Source organism: Alosa sapidissima, chromosome 15, assembly GCF_018492685.1.
Source record: "Alosa sapidissima isolate fAloSap1 chromosome 15, fAloSap1.pri, whole genome shotgun sequence".
Taxonomy (NCBI): Eukaryota; Metazoa; Chordata; class Actinopteri; order Clupeiformes; family Clupeidae; genus Alosa; species Alosa sapidissima.
Window position 1 is genome coordinate 2,981,385 of NC_055971.1, and position 15,353 is coordinate 2,996,737.

The following is a 15,353-nucleotide window of genomic DNA, read 5'->3' on the forward strand; positions in this document are numbered from 1 at the left end:
GGTGCTCTGTGTGAATGAGTGTCATGGTGATAGTGCAATGGTGATAGTGGTCATGGTGATAGTGCAAATGAGTAAGTCCAACAGTGCAACAATGCCGAAATAAAGTCTATATATCAGAAAGACAGTGGTAAAAGTGGCTAGTGGACAGACAGTATCCAAACATGTAGGGGGTGAAGAGGCAGACAGACTATGCAGAGAAGTCTATCTCTCCTCTTCCCTTAAGTGAAGCATTGAACAGTTCAATGGTTCTGGGGACAAATGACTTTCTCAGTCTGTCTGTTGTGCAAGGCAGTGAGTGAAGTCTCCAGCTGATCAGGCTCTTCTGCTTAACAATAGTGCTGTGGAGTGGGTGACACTCATTGTCCAAGATGTTGATCAGTTTGTTCAGGGTCCTTTTGTCAGATAGTGAAGTGATGCACTCCAGTTCAGCTCCCACTACAGAGCCAGCTTTCCTTACCAGCCTGTCAATTCGCCCCGCATCCTTCTTCCTTGTGCTTCCTCCCCAGCATACTACTGCATAGAAGAGGACGCTGGCAACAACAGACTGGTAGAACATCCTGAGGAGCTTGCTGCACACATTGAAGGACCGCAGCCTCCTCAGGAAGTACAGCCTGCTCTGCCCTTTCGTGTCCACCACCACCATCTCCTTGGTCTTTGAAGTGTTGAGTTGAAGATGATTGAGTTTGCACCATTGCACAAAGTCCTCCACCAGGCTCCTGTACTCCTCCTCCTGCCCGTTCCTGATACACCCCAAAATTGCAGTATCATCAGAAAACTTGTGGCATGACTCGGTGTTGTAGCAGAAGTCAGATGTGTACAGGGTGAACAGGACTGGAGAGAGCACAGTTCCCTGTGGCGCTCCGGTGCTGCTGATCACAGTGTCAGAGAGACAGTTCTTCAGTCTGACGAATCTGAGGGGTTGGATGGTGTTAAAAGCACTTGAGAAATCAAAGAACATGATTCTCACAGCACTTTTCCCCTTGTCTAGGTGAGAATGCATCTGGGATCTGTGTGTCTGATGGCTGTTGACTGAGGTCGTTGTCACCTCATTGTTCGTGATCGCCATGTGGGGGAGGGGTGCAATATCCAGTGATGGTGGGGGTACGATAGCCTGTGATGGTGGAGGCGAGTGTTGCACTGGTATTGAGGGGGTGTGGTGGTGGGAGCTGGGGCTGGGGGATGACCACCTCCTTGAAACTTGCACATTTTGAAGAAATATTATCAGTTATTATAGAGCTACTTGAAGCCAAAACCACAAAGATGACTTAACTGGTGTTTTAGATCCAAGCTGGTCAGTCCAATGAACACTAACACTTGAGTACAGACTATGAAGATGTCATGTACAGGTGGGACAAAGACACGCACAATAAGTGTATGAGTTTTGCCAAGTGTCCTATAGCTTCAGATTTGTGCAGCATTTTTGTATTGCGTACTAAATGTTTGTGTAGCTCCTGCAAATGCTAGCTGGCATAATTTTAAAGGAGCGATTTGTAGGATTGTTACCGAACGTTCTGTAGGCCAAAATCAAAACACTGGTGAACGTTCTCAAGACTACCAGACGCGAGACTCTTCTGGGTTGCCAGATGTAATTAAGACTTAGCTAACGTTAGTTGACCTGCAGCTGCTTTAACATTTCTCCAACCATGACCCAGCTACACATTACGGAAACAGTGAAAACAAAAAATACCTCTCTAACCAACGTAATACATTTGGCTGAAGTTAGCGATGCAGATGAAGTTTAGCCTAGGCCAAAGAGAATAGAAGTTACTTCTATACTCTTTGCCTAGGCTACCTGTCGTGGAGAAATATGGCCAGCACTGCGTCAGACTTGATATTCTTCGTTTGACGAAGACGTCGCCATATCAGGAAGCTCCTTCGATGTCCACTTAAATTGTTTCTGTTTTAATTTTGGAAATTTGCCTGCCTCTCGTAGGCGTTCATGACTACAACTGACAGCAAGTTGACAGTTGGCCTTTGCTAATTTGGCAACACAAATAGGAGGACACGCCAGCCCATTATCAATACGCTATTCTAAATTGAATCGTTCAAAACATAAACGAAAATTCCAAGAGATTCCGCCCCGTAACTCTTTTTTTTCATGGGTTTTACAGGTTATAGTAATGTTGTCAAATAAGCCATTACTTCAATTCATTGTGTTTCCTTACTCTCTGACAACATATGGTGATCATTTTTGGAATGGTTACCATTTATTTTACATTATTTCCTACATACTGGTCCTTTAACCGGTATGTGTATATGTGCAGACAAAAAAAAACAAAACATTAAACTGCAATGCCCCGCTTGACTGTACACAACTCAGTCATACTTTCAAACAGGAAAAAAGACAGGAAACACAAATGAGAGCACAAGCAAACACCACAAGGACTTCCCTCTAAGGACCCCCACCCCCTCAAACCACCACCACCATCCTCCTGATGCACTGAGGGGCAGAAGTACTTACTGCCCATGTTATTTCATGGGTATATGCTTTAAAACATGATGGCATGGTATTTTCAAACAGACCACACAATGAATGAAACCACATTCTGCCTACCGCTGGAGCACAGAGCTAGCCTGGGTGAATCCAGACGAACCGGTTAGCAAATTTTAATTTGCTCTGCAGGTCTATCTGGAAAGGATCCCACTGACGCTCGTTTCCAAACTTCCTGTTTTACAACTTCCAGGTGTGCAACTTAAATTGGTGCATTAAACTCTTACCAAATTGTTTCAGAAGTGCAGAAAACACATTTTTCTTTTAAATGAAGGTCTTAAATGCAGTTGTTAGCTCAATTCCAAAGAGTCACTGATCCTTTCCAGACTGACCTGCAGAACCAATCCAAATTTGCTAACAGGTTCATCTGGGATGTGTTTTCCTTACTCAAGCGCATGTATTCATGGGGATTGGTCGAAGAAAAGTAGGAAACATGGAAGGAGCTTCATAAAGAGTGATGGATATAATCTGGTATAGTCCAGATTGTGGCAAAATGTGTGAATCCACCATTCCTGAGCCAAACTATGGGCGTCGTCACAACAAGGGTTGGCAACCCACTCAAAGGCAAAATAAAGTGTTTCAACCAATAACCGACGAGTTTTAATTGCACGGGATGGAGGGGGAGGGAGTAGTGAGCTCTCTGTTTTGTTTGAACATCAACAGAAGTGACGTATCCCCGCTAACGCTGATACAACCTTTTAAGTGGTTTTATATCTGAAAGACAGTGCCTGATGTATCTTAAGCCATGTAAAAGTAAACTTAAACTTTTTCTGACAGTCATATATTAACTATCCTCGTTGAGTGCAGAATTTTGAAAGTAATACAACTTGCATTGCAATCTTGACATGATTATTCTAAATTAGAGATGCACCGATATGGAATTTTAGGGTCGATAAAGATAACCAATATTTATCGGTTTGTTGTGACCGATAAGATAACCGATAATTTTACTCTAAAATTAATTGGGGACAACATTTAATAAGCATAATTTAATTGCAGTAATTTATCTACCACCAATGACGGAAAGAACTCTTGATATTCCTCAATGGTACAGCAGTCAATAAAATATATGTGGCTCCTTTAATTGAACGTGACATCAGTGAGTTGCGAATGAGGGGCCAACGACAGCATGTGAATCGTTTTCATATGAAGTAAACACTTAAAGGGGACTTCACATTGCACGCCTCATGCGCTTCACGTTTGTTGTGGTTGCCACCGGGCTCAGTACAAAAGATATGATTTACAGTGTGCCACGGTCAATGTTCAACAGGCATGCGCAGGAATGGCAAAGCGGCAAAATGCCATTTGCTCTGTGCTTTGATCAGCGCAGCGGGGAGCGCAGTCTAGAAGCTGGGAAAAAGCTAGCGACCAAATCAGAGTTCATATAGTTATGTATACTTATGTATAGGGCACCGAAACTCTGTTCTGTTCTAATATACGATAGTAGCAACATCGAATAACAACGTGAATTTCTGTGCCTCATTTCAGAGCCACTTAAATACAGTTTAAATACCTAGCGAACATAAATAGGGTCTATTTATGGTAGTTAAAAACTTTTGATTGACAGCAAATTACGTTAATTGGTGGTGTTTTGAGCAAGATTGTTTATTTGCATTATCACTGAATGGGCTTACAGTGATGCTATAAGGGCAAGGTGCCACGTCACTATTGTATACCTCTAACAATGGCCAATAATATATCACCCGCCGATATATTGTCCATCCCTATACTAAGTCAAATGGGTTAAACCAATACATTTGTATACACATTCAGAGGATTGACACTGTTGATGAAGTTAACTGGACATTATGTAATCATTTCTGGTGGCTGGTAAGTTAGCCAAATCTTCAGCAGGCTTTAAAAGCAATGTGGGTATCATCATCAAGATGATATACCACAGTAATACTTATACTGATGATATTACCTTTAATAAGAAATATATACGCTACCAACAAGTCAATGTGTGTTTATTCAGTACTGTAAACAGAATGGACCGGTCAGAACTTGGAAGATGAAAACTGGAAGAGAGTAGAAAGTCCGAATACTAACAGTTTCAGGAATAAGGTGGATAGGATAAACTTTCAGAAAGAATGGAATCAGTATTCAGAGCATCAGATTTGTTTATTTGTGTCATGTCAAAAGCAACGTTCAATTTTCTTTGCCTCTTAATGACAAGAAAGTAATGACTACTTTCACTTCAGCAAGTCATCCACTTACCTGTGCCTGACTTTTGTTATTTGTTTGTGATATCTGCACAAATTGTTTGAGTATGTTTTAAGTGGAGTAGAATTACTATTCAGCAAATTAAGAGGCACAGTGTATGGTTTCTGCAGACTAGTGAAGTCACTGTTTATGCTGCACTCACAAATGTGCATACATCTGCCCCTCAGTGTAGTAACCAATGTAGGAGTAGTTTTCATATCCTACGGTTCCTGTTTGGCTGGTATGACACTGCTACATGAAGAGGCTCAACACTGGTTATATAGTAGAGGTCTTGGAAAAATGAACATTGCACAGTGACTGGTGTAAATACAGAGAGGCACTATCAGGGCTTCATGAAAATAGTACTGGTCATGACAGTTGGTAGAATTTCTGGACAAGTACTGTAGATGGTATTGATGAGGTTTAACTTGTTGTGGGGCATTGCCTTCAAACATTTGAGGCAAAATGTTGCCATCTAGCCAATCACTGCATGAAGATGGAAATGTTTATAGTGTTCTTGTGGGCATTTCCGAGGGCATAGGATGTGTCTTTTTCTTCCTGTGGTACCACAAAAACTCAGCGTCTCCTCACTGATAAACAACCTCTCCAACTCCAGATAAATTCAGATATCCACCAGAAGCAGTCCAAGTACATATTAGCCAGAACAAGTCCCTTCATTGCCTCTCACAGCTGCATGTTAGTAAGAGTGCACAGGGAGACATAGATCATAGGATACTCCATACATTAGTATACTTTGGTTGACACTAGACAAAGATGGTACACGTGGTTCGTGGGGGATCCTTAAGGCAGCAGATGTGTTCAGTCCCTTGGGTGTATATAGTTCAGTGAGATTATTATAATATCCCAGTTTATGTAAAAGTTCAACATGAGGGAAATAGAGATTCCTCCATGATTCCACTTGTATGCAACAAACACCTCAAGGTACGGGAATGAAGCGCTCAGCAATTTCCAGAATATACAGGTTGCAGTGACCAGAGTGGTCCTCGGTAGGTCTTGTTTCCAACACAACCATTCTGAGGGAGGAAAGTATTTAACCAAAGTTATTTCAAACAATTCAAATGTTTTGTGCAATGTACATTTAGCAACTTTTTTTTCAAGTGCATCAGCGAACTGGTTGCTTAGTTATTATTACTGTGTGTATTCAATATGCACACACATACTTGTCTGACCCAACAAGGCGATAGGTCCTCCTACGGTTTGTGGTCTCCTGAAGAATCTCAGAAAAGTTCTCTCCTCTCCGCTGCCAGCCATGCCGCCACAAGGCCAGCAAAGTACCTTCAAAGTACACTAAGCCACAGAGCAAGAGAGAATGAAGGCTGATAGACTGTGACTGATTAATTATTGTTTGCACTAACACTACAAAGTTCAGATAGACATTAAGAGATAAACATGTTAGAGAATATCAAGGAAAGTTAGAGGATGTTGATGCTTAATCTTACCAATTGCTTCCACACTCAAGTGAAAGGACACCTCAGACTGTAACCTCCTCTGACTCCTCACAGAGCCTTCCAGGTTCACAAAATAAGCCGAGCCTGTCAAGAGAGGTACAGTTAAAGCAGCACTAAATAAGATTTGCTCTACTCGAACACAGAAAGTTGCTAGGTCAGTTATCGCATAGAGGGCCACTCAGACAATGGCAGAAGTGCTGTTCATCATGTTATGAGGTTATGTGCCATCAAAATTATTTTGGAAATATTAAGTTAAGGTAAAAAATAGGGCTGTCAAACAAAACATTTTTAACTGATTAATCTCATATTTTAAAATGAATAGGCCTTTATCACGGCAGCCCACGGGCAGCTGAAGCAGGGCTGTTCAATTTCCTGTTGGCAGGCAAACCACAGGTGTTCCTAAAAACATTAACGAGGCCTCTGGTTGAAGTAACTGTGGCCGAATCTGACACTTAGAAACACCTGTGCTCACACAGGAACAGGGCTGTTCACTTCCTACTTCAGCTGCCGTGATAAAGGCATATTCATCTAAATTAGATTAATCATGATTAAAAAGTAAATTCTCCCTAAAGACAAGCTTCTTAAATGGCATATTAAATACAACATAAATCACAAAATTGACAAGAAAATTAATTTCAAGGAAATTACTAGTGCATAAAAATGCAAAACAAACTTTTATTTGAAAACAGTTTTGGGCAGAGGAAACAGTTGGTAACAACTGACAGTTGAAATGGCTGAACAGTTAAATAGTTGAGTAGTTTAATCTATTTCAATAATTTTACAACGTTTCTAAGACGTCAGTATATTTTTTTACACCTCCACCCTTTTTTCTCCATAAAAGAGACCTGCATGTAACTTCACAGCATGTGTTTTTTGGCAAAAAACATCACTCTTAACAGCCGCCAGTTAACAGTTGTTAACAGACGTGCAATATCCACTGGAATTTTGTTTCTTTCAATTACACCTGCCAGGGAATCCGTCTTATGTGGCTAAGCTGCTGCCTAGCAGGTAAAACATGTTTAAATGTCTATAGCCTACGTTTAAAACAATTTGTTAGCTAGAAATGATGCCACATGTCTACATTCGATGCTATTTAAGCCACTTCGAAAGTTTGTTTAGATCCAGTGATACCGTCATGGAAACAAAACGTCACACGGTACTCTATTATATTTATGTCCCTCCTCTGTGTCTTGGTGCCCTACGCACAGTGCGTGATGCGTGTGGTGGTAGCGGCAGCACTGATCACTGTGCTTACATCAGGCAACTTTTTAAACTGAAACTTTTCGCCTACAAGCTCCTCGCGGTTCCTCTCTATCTTCAGCTAACTCCATGGACAGTAAAATAAACTCTCAGGCTTGCGGCTTCAGGTTTTGCAGCTTCCGGTACATGACATCAGCCCATCACAAAGGAAATAGGTAAACACAATGCATTAATTGCATTACTATTTTGTAACGCATTATGTATTTCAAAATGAATCGCAGTGATTAACGTGTTAATTTTGACAGTGCCTTTAAAGGGTTAAAGGTTGCCTTTAACATTTACATTTATTCATTTAGCGGTTCACTCATGGTATATGGTACTATTGTCACGTTACCAGGTAGCCTATTCTCACAGTTTTGGAGTACTTCATTCCAGTACAGCCCTTTACAGATAGCTCCAAAGCACAAACACACAAGACACCTGCAGTTTTTCACTGACTTCTGCAGTAATGTGTACTGTAGCTGCTCCCTACTATTACATCAGTATTAACAGTCACGATCAGAAACAAGAAAACTTACTATCAATGAGCACAAGTAGTGTGCTTATGTCCAGCTGGATAACTTGCACTGTATCTGCACAGCAGGCCTCTGTGAATTTCAGAACCACACACACACACACACACACACACACACACACACACACACATAGAAATACCATTGTGGACATGACATCAACAAACTCTGTCTTCGTAGAGTGAGAGAATCTACTATGATTGTTACCTAGACCTGTGCCAGTAAACCAGGAAGTATTAGAGTTGAGGTTGATGGTGTTTAGTTGAACAGGCTGGTCTGGACTGTTACCCTTGGTTACTCCAATGCAAACAAGTGGGTATTCCTGATCTGGTACCACCACCATCTCAAACACTCTCAAAGGAGTAGGCAGTGGGAAATCAAATGTCTGTGAAATATAAATCATGCCAAATAACATTAAAAAGTTGGAGGGAACCACAAGAGTAGTAAATAAAATCATATGGGTCTGATATTCATTCAAAATTGCTACAGTATATGTGTCCATTTAACATTAAGAAATTAACCAGAAAAAGCGACAACATATGAAGGAATAACCATTTTTATGTAGGCCTATATCATAAATTCCAATGAGTTGCCCAGATATCTACTTAAGTTCACATGCTAAAATCAAAAGGCGATAGTAAGTCTCTATAGCAAAAATGCAGGACAAAATACAGGTACCATCAGGCCAGTTAAACATGGGCAGTTTTGACAGCAATATCTCCTCACACCATGCGTGCATGCACATTATTGCAGAAGTGTTAAATGGCGTGCTAAATGAATGGCGTGCTAACGTGAACAAGGCACAAAGTGGCTAGGGCTAGTGAAAGGTTTGGCTAAAGCCAACAAATATCACCATTGGTTCTGGACAATTATAAACAGTAGTGCTGCTTCTTTGTTGTTCCCGAAAATTAAATGTGTTGAAACATAAATGTCACATCCTTTTGAAATGATGCACCCCTTAAAGGAATTATCCGGAGTAAAATGCACTTTAGATCGATTTACAGATGATTGGGAGTACATACATTGAGTTGACATCCAAATCATGTCATTCGGATGTGTTTTGAGAAAGTTCGATGTTACCGTTTTTAGTCAAAGCTCGTTAGCGTGGAAGTGAGAAGGGCATATTATTTCGCTGCTACAAAACAATATTTTTATACCTCTTCTACAGTTCCAAACAACATTGCACTTACGTGGTAGTGAGTAGAGGGTCCCTAAAGCCAAATCGAAGTATCCCGAGGTCTTTATGTGGTCGGATAGAGAGTCCAGAATGAATTTCATCAAGCCAGTACCTTTCCGGAAATGTTGCCATCTTTGCTGCCATCTTTAGGGGAAAGTCCGTAGGAGTCGATTGCCAAGTGTGCTCTGGAAATTAACAATTTCGTCGCCGTTTAAAAAAAAACAAACAAAAAAAACATAGTCCAGTATTTCTTTTGAAATTGAAATGAAGTTGTATGGACTGGACTATGTTTTTTTTTTGTTTTTTTTTAAACGGCGACGAAATTGTGAATTTCCAGAGCACACTTGGCAATCGAGATGGCAACATTTCTGTTATTACGACAACCCTCTATTACAACATCCCGTTATTACGACATGCCTCTATTTAGACATGCCCCTACTCGATTTTTTTAGTACCGCTATTCCGACATTACCAATCCTCATTTTCAATTTATCTCTGCAGTTCCTGTATCCTATCAAATTCCAACATCCTAGATGCATGGATGAGCTGTAGTCATGTCATCTGCACCTGCAGCTACATCAACAATCCACCCGCCATCCACTCCAAACAATGTTTTTCCAATCCAATCCTGTTGCCCCTGCTATTTATCAATGTAGCCTTTTATTGTTTTTTTTCCATGAATCGTCTGAGCTGTGATGAAATTGTGTGTTGTTTAAAGTTGGGACGATTACTGTAGGCCCAGGCTACTGCCCATATTGGAATAAAAAAATAAAGGCCCACCGGCCCACTTGGGGGGGGGGGGGGGGTGTTCAACATCCAATAGATTATAATAAGCAGGGTAGCCAGTTTATTAAAATGAAATATATGACATCAGCCTAATAACAAAGGCTATTGCATTTTAAAGTCCCGATACTCCTCGACATACATTCCTTTTAACTTTTTTCCACTGGTGATTTCGAGCAGAACTAGTAGTGCCCTGGCCAGAACTAAGGGGGCGGGGCACTACCGGGCCCTATGGTAATTCGAACACTGACCTTAGGCCTACTTCGCAAAAGTCCACTCTGTTGAAAAGTCCTGGCTACGCCACTGTTAATGACCTCGTGTCGGAATGGCAGGACGTTTGAAAAAAAGGTCAAGTGTCGCTACTCCGACAATGGAGAAAAAAATGTTGCAGTAGTGGGACGCTTGAAAATGAATGTTAATGCCGCCACTTCGACAATTAGACGCCAATGTCTAAGTAGCGGCATGTCGGAATAGCCGCATGTAACCCCAATGTAGGACTTTGGCCTTTTAATATATTTGCTGCATTGGATCAGTCTTTTTACAACAGGCAAGAGCTTTCTAGCCTCACGTCAGCAGCGCCGCATCACCCATATACATTAAAACAAACAAATTGGTCAAAAAACTTTGGTTTTTTGATAGCAACATGCTAACACATTCGCGCCGCCCGCCAGAGTGTTTGAGTGCACGTACCGACACGGGAGAGGTATGACTCAACTCGTGAAAGTTAAAGGTAAGAACTTATTAATACTGACATTGGGTGGCGTGTTCCTTGAACGACAACAACTAGACAACACCCAGCACAACTAGACAAGCCAGCACACAGCTAGATTGCTGATTGCTATCGTTCCAGCTTGATTCAGATTACTATGGGTGGTCCTATATTAAATGTGAACAGTTACAATGTAAACCATGTGCTTTTGTAATTGACCAGTGCTCTATGATCATTTCCTTTCTATGGTCATTACAGGCAAGAAAATGAACAGTCCACTTTTAAAAGCATGGCCCCTAGTCAAATCGTCAAAGGAATCAAGGAAAAAATGATTTCTTGTGGCATGACCCTTTAAAGGACCATGGCAACTTTTTGGCTTCTTCCCTCTACCTTCTAGACCAGTGTTTCTCAAACTTTTTTTCTGGGGACCCACTTTTTAAAAATGACAGACTATCGCGACCCAACTCGTGACTGTGGTAGTTAACAAACTAGATCAATGGTTCTTAAACTTTTTCTTTCATTCCCCACTTTGATCAAGGGGGCATTCTCGAGCCCCACCTGTCCCTCATCGCTCTAAGAAAGTGGTAGGGCAAGCTTAAAATTGTCAAATTTATTGAAATAATGACAAGTTCTAAATATATCCTCTTCAACAGAGTTAAAATCAGCTGGTGCTGCAGATATAATAATAAATAAATACATAACACACATATTTCTGTTTTCCAGCAACATATTAGGAAGCATAGGCCATTTTACAGCATTGTACAATATATTCAATGAAATACCAACATCGCTGCATTAAATGGATCCATAATCCAGTCATACTGAGCACTGCTGGTTGGGAAATATTTTTGAAATAAACTTTGCAGGGATGTGATGTAGGCCTACTGTTTAATACATGGGATCACAAGAGTGCCTCCCAATCAGACGTTTCAGCGATTTCGCTCAGAAATCTCAAAGGCATAATACTGTCGCGATCGAGTGGCCTGTCCCATACTCAAGTTTTTTTGGTGAATGCAGTAATTTTATTTGCTAGGTGAGGTAGGTGCTTGTCTTTGCCTTGTAACTGGACATTTAACTCAAATGTATCGCTAAGATGTATCAAATATATCGCTAAGATTGGCCAGCTTCGTCAAGAAATGTTAATTAGTGAACGTGCTTGCAGATTTAAACATGCGCTCTTCCTCCAAGAAGAGGCGACTCGGAGCTCAAAAACGCGCGACAGCACTTTACCTCGCAAAGTTCGGAGAATAGACGCGCTTTTAAGGGCCGGGTTTTGACGAAATTCACCACTCTCACAACAACGTTCAAAATCTCATGTACAGTGGGTCCCAGTTAAGTTTGGACGGGTTCCTTCATGAATCACGCACCCCATTTTCTCAGCAGAAATGGCACAAACTGCAGTTGACACAAACAACCACAAGGTGTCACTTGGGAGTTCTGCCACTACTATTTTTGATGCGACTTGACTTAACCGCTTCCATGACGCAGTGAGCCATTACCAAACATATATGATAATACAATAGCGTGAGTTTATATATCTTACCCTATTTGTCACGGTTACTTATAGATTTAATAGTGTAACGATAAGCGCATGAGACTTTCAGCAGGGGCATTTACCTGTACAAGTGCATTGACAGTAGCCCAGCCTAACAAGCATGTTGCATGTTGTAGGCCTAGCCTACTGTAGAAATTTCACTTAAATTGCAACCGCAACATGCCTGCTTGCCGACGTTCAAGCGACAACGAAAAATATCAACAAGAGGGTTGAGTCTGAATGACACGGAGTTCAGACTCATATTGCTTCTCATAACCATCTATAAAAAACGTTTTCTTTTATTTTTGAGGACGTCCGAATCCCAGGACATAACGCACTGGACCTTATAATAGGCTCGAGATATAATTCCAAAGGGGGCAGATATGGGCCTACTGCACTTAAAACTTAAAAAGATTGAACGAAGCTTCCCGAAATTTGAAATTGCGATCAGTGACTGGCATCGGGTGAACGAAGCTTTTCGAAGTTGAACAGGCTAGGCTATTAAAAACTATTTGCGCACCTCAATGTCACATGAGAGAAAGGGCTCTCCCTTCTATGAATTGAAAAAGACGTTAGGCTACCTGCAAACTGGCAAATGATTTCATTGCTGAGTTTGCGGCAAAGCAAGACAATGTTTTTTTTCAGGATATGGCGAGTCAGTGTCATTTATTTGTCCAATGTTACAGGCCTACAGACCAGTTTCCATAGTGCACATCTTATCAACAGTTTGAATGTCGTGTGTTTCTGCTCATTGACAAATACCGTTTAGCACAACGATTTATGCCCAATTAATTTCCCCTGTTAAAGTGTTCGCCTTTGTTACACTATTTGGTTTCGTGATGTAGCCTATGATAGGCTAAACACCATATGGCCAAATATGTGACTCAGCTAATGTTATAGGCTATACAATTTCCCCTCTTAAAGACAAGCTGGTGTAGCATATTAGCCTAGGCTACTATTAAAATACACCGACGGTAGCCTTGGCTATGTGTAAAGTAAGCTATCGCATGATTTCATGCACGTAAGTTCATGCATCTGTCAAGTTCGCACAGGGCCGAAGACAGCGAGGAAAAAGTTAAAATACGCGATAAACCCGGGAAAAGTTGACAGGTTTGTTTCAGTCCCGGTGAGTCACGTCTTTTTTGACTAACGCTCCAAAAACTCCTCCGGTAGCCCCTTAAATAAATAACGAACAGTCCCTAATTGATTATAGCCTGTAGGCCTACACCAGCAATTGCTGAACATTTACCTGTACAGACATTGACAGTAGCCCAGCCTAACAAGCAGATGTTGCAAAAGACATCAAAAGACGCAATTAATCAGAAATAAATAATGTAATCTGCATCGCTTTATTTAACAAACTGCAAGCAACAAGAGGGTTGAGTTCGCTGTGAGGCCAAACCCAAGAGCAGAGCCTATCTGTTAAGGCACTCGATAGGCTATGGTAACGAGCTGTGTTCGCCTGGAAAGACAGTAGAAGATGCTTTCTGAATAGCACAGCGAAGACGGCTCTGGTCATCCCATACCCTCCCCCCACTTCCTGTAGCTTACCATTATGACTTGTTGCCGTTTTGGGACATTAAGCGTTTTCACGTTAAGCCCCCCTCCCCCACCCCCTTCTTTCACAAGCAGTGGGGGAGCGCGGGGCACAAAGTAACACTTTTTGGTAGACAAAGTCAGGACAGATATTTTAGAGAGGAGAGACGCCGGTGCAGCTCAGATGTCTTCTTAATTTTCTTTATTCTACTTGAATTACTCTTCTGCTGTTAAAGAATGTGTTTGTCTTGTATGTATGCTGCTGAGACCTTGAATTTCCCCTGGGGATCAATAAAGTATCTATCTATCTATCTATCTATCTAACACTTTTTGGCTTTGGCTAAATATTTCTAAAATCATTTGAGTTTCACTAGTTACATGTTTTAACAAGCAACACTTGTTATTTAACTAATAACAGACGTGTGTCAAAAATTGACTTTATTTTCCATACGGAGAAATAACATATGCAGAGTCTAACTAAGGTCAGTCTTGCCAAAAAAGCCCTCAAACCTGAAAACACATGAGGCAAAAGTGCAAAACATCACTAGGAGCAACACCTTGCAAAAAATGATAACAATAGGCCTAGGCCTTTATATGGCTCTGCTCCTGCCTAGATTCGAACTCAGAACTGCCTGAAAGTTGCAGACCGGTTCTGGAAATACGTGCATTAACCCACTCGACAGTCAGACAACGCTATCTGCTTCGAGTAGGCCTATTGGGTAGGACTGTAGCCTACACTGGTTGCTGTGGCACAGTCTTGAGTGACCGAATTCGTTTTCCTTTGTCATATGACAATTTGTTAACATTACTGTTAAGGAGATGCTGTAGGCAAAGGCTATATTTCAACCTCGTTAGTGTAGTAAAAAAAAATCAGAACTATTCACGAGGTTTCTAGGCAGCATATTTATGTTAGCAAGCGAACTTCTCATGACTGCCGCAAAGTAGCCTACTGCCAGCTGACGAAGCTCTCATTTTAAAACATTACTGAGAGACAGGCACTGTACAATCAAGAAATCTTGCCACTGAATCCAAAACTATGTTTAACATTATGTACAAAGCTTATAGGCTACAGTGGACTAGCATGTTGCAGGGGCTGCTAAAAACACAGAGAAACACACTGAAAACTCGGCCAATCACAGCCCTTGCTGTCGAACGCTCCGTCCGGTTCAACCGCGGAACACCACAGCGGACTATGCTGCCCCCAAGCGGCTGCAGTTGTACTTATATTTCACCCAGCTGCGTGAATCACATTGATCGTGAATGAAGTGTCAATTTTTAACCGGGACCCACTGTAGGTCGGGACTAACTAAGCTGCCTTGACACGAGCGCTCCTGTTTTTCACGTCAGTTCGCGCCCCACCTGGCATGTCTCTGCAACCCAGTAGTGGGTCGCGACCCACAGTTTGAGAAACGCTGTTCTAGACAATGTTAGCCTAGCTTAGCATAATTAATTGGAAGTGGGTTAGTCCAGATAACCTATAGCTCAAAGGGACAGTAAAGAAGCAAATTTTTCAAAAGGTTAGCATGTTCTTTTAAATTAAGCTCATTAAAAAAGGCAAGAGATCCACTGACCTTGATGAGCATGAACTTGTGCATGGGTTCATACCATTGCAGCAACACCACACTGGAATCCAACGCACCACACAGAAACACACAATCTCGTAGCTGGTTTCTGGCTGAA

General features: G+C 41.4%; 1 protein-coding gene across 1 annotated transcript in view; it reads right to left on the reverse strand.

Moving 5' to 3' along the window:
- Positions 1-4,441: 4,441 nt before the first annotated feature.
- LOC121683567 (mitogen-activated protein kinase kinase kinase kinase 5) overlaps positions 4,442-15,353 on the reverse strand; it is a 39,076-nt gene continuing 28,164 nt past the window's right edge. The window contains exons 27-32 of the mRNA XM_042063229.1: positions 15,245-15,348; positions 8,142-8,319; positions 7,941-8,009; positions 6,154-6,246; positions 5,875-6,001; positions 4,442-5,727 (exon numbers count right to left, since the gene is read on the reverse strand). Coding sequence (XP_041919163.1) covers positions 5,631-5,727; positions 5,875-6,001; positions 6,154-6,246; positions 7,941-8,009; positions 8,142-8,319; positions 15,245-15,348 — 668 coding nt within the window. The 3' untranslated portion in view covers positions 4,442-5,630. The remainder of the gene's footprint in view (positions 5,728-5,874; positions 6,002-6,153; positions 6,247-7,940; positions 8,010-8,141; positions 8,320-15,244; positions 15,349-15,353) is intronic.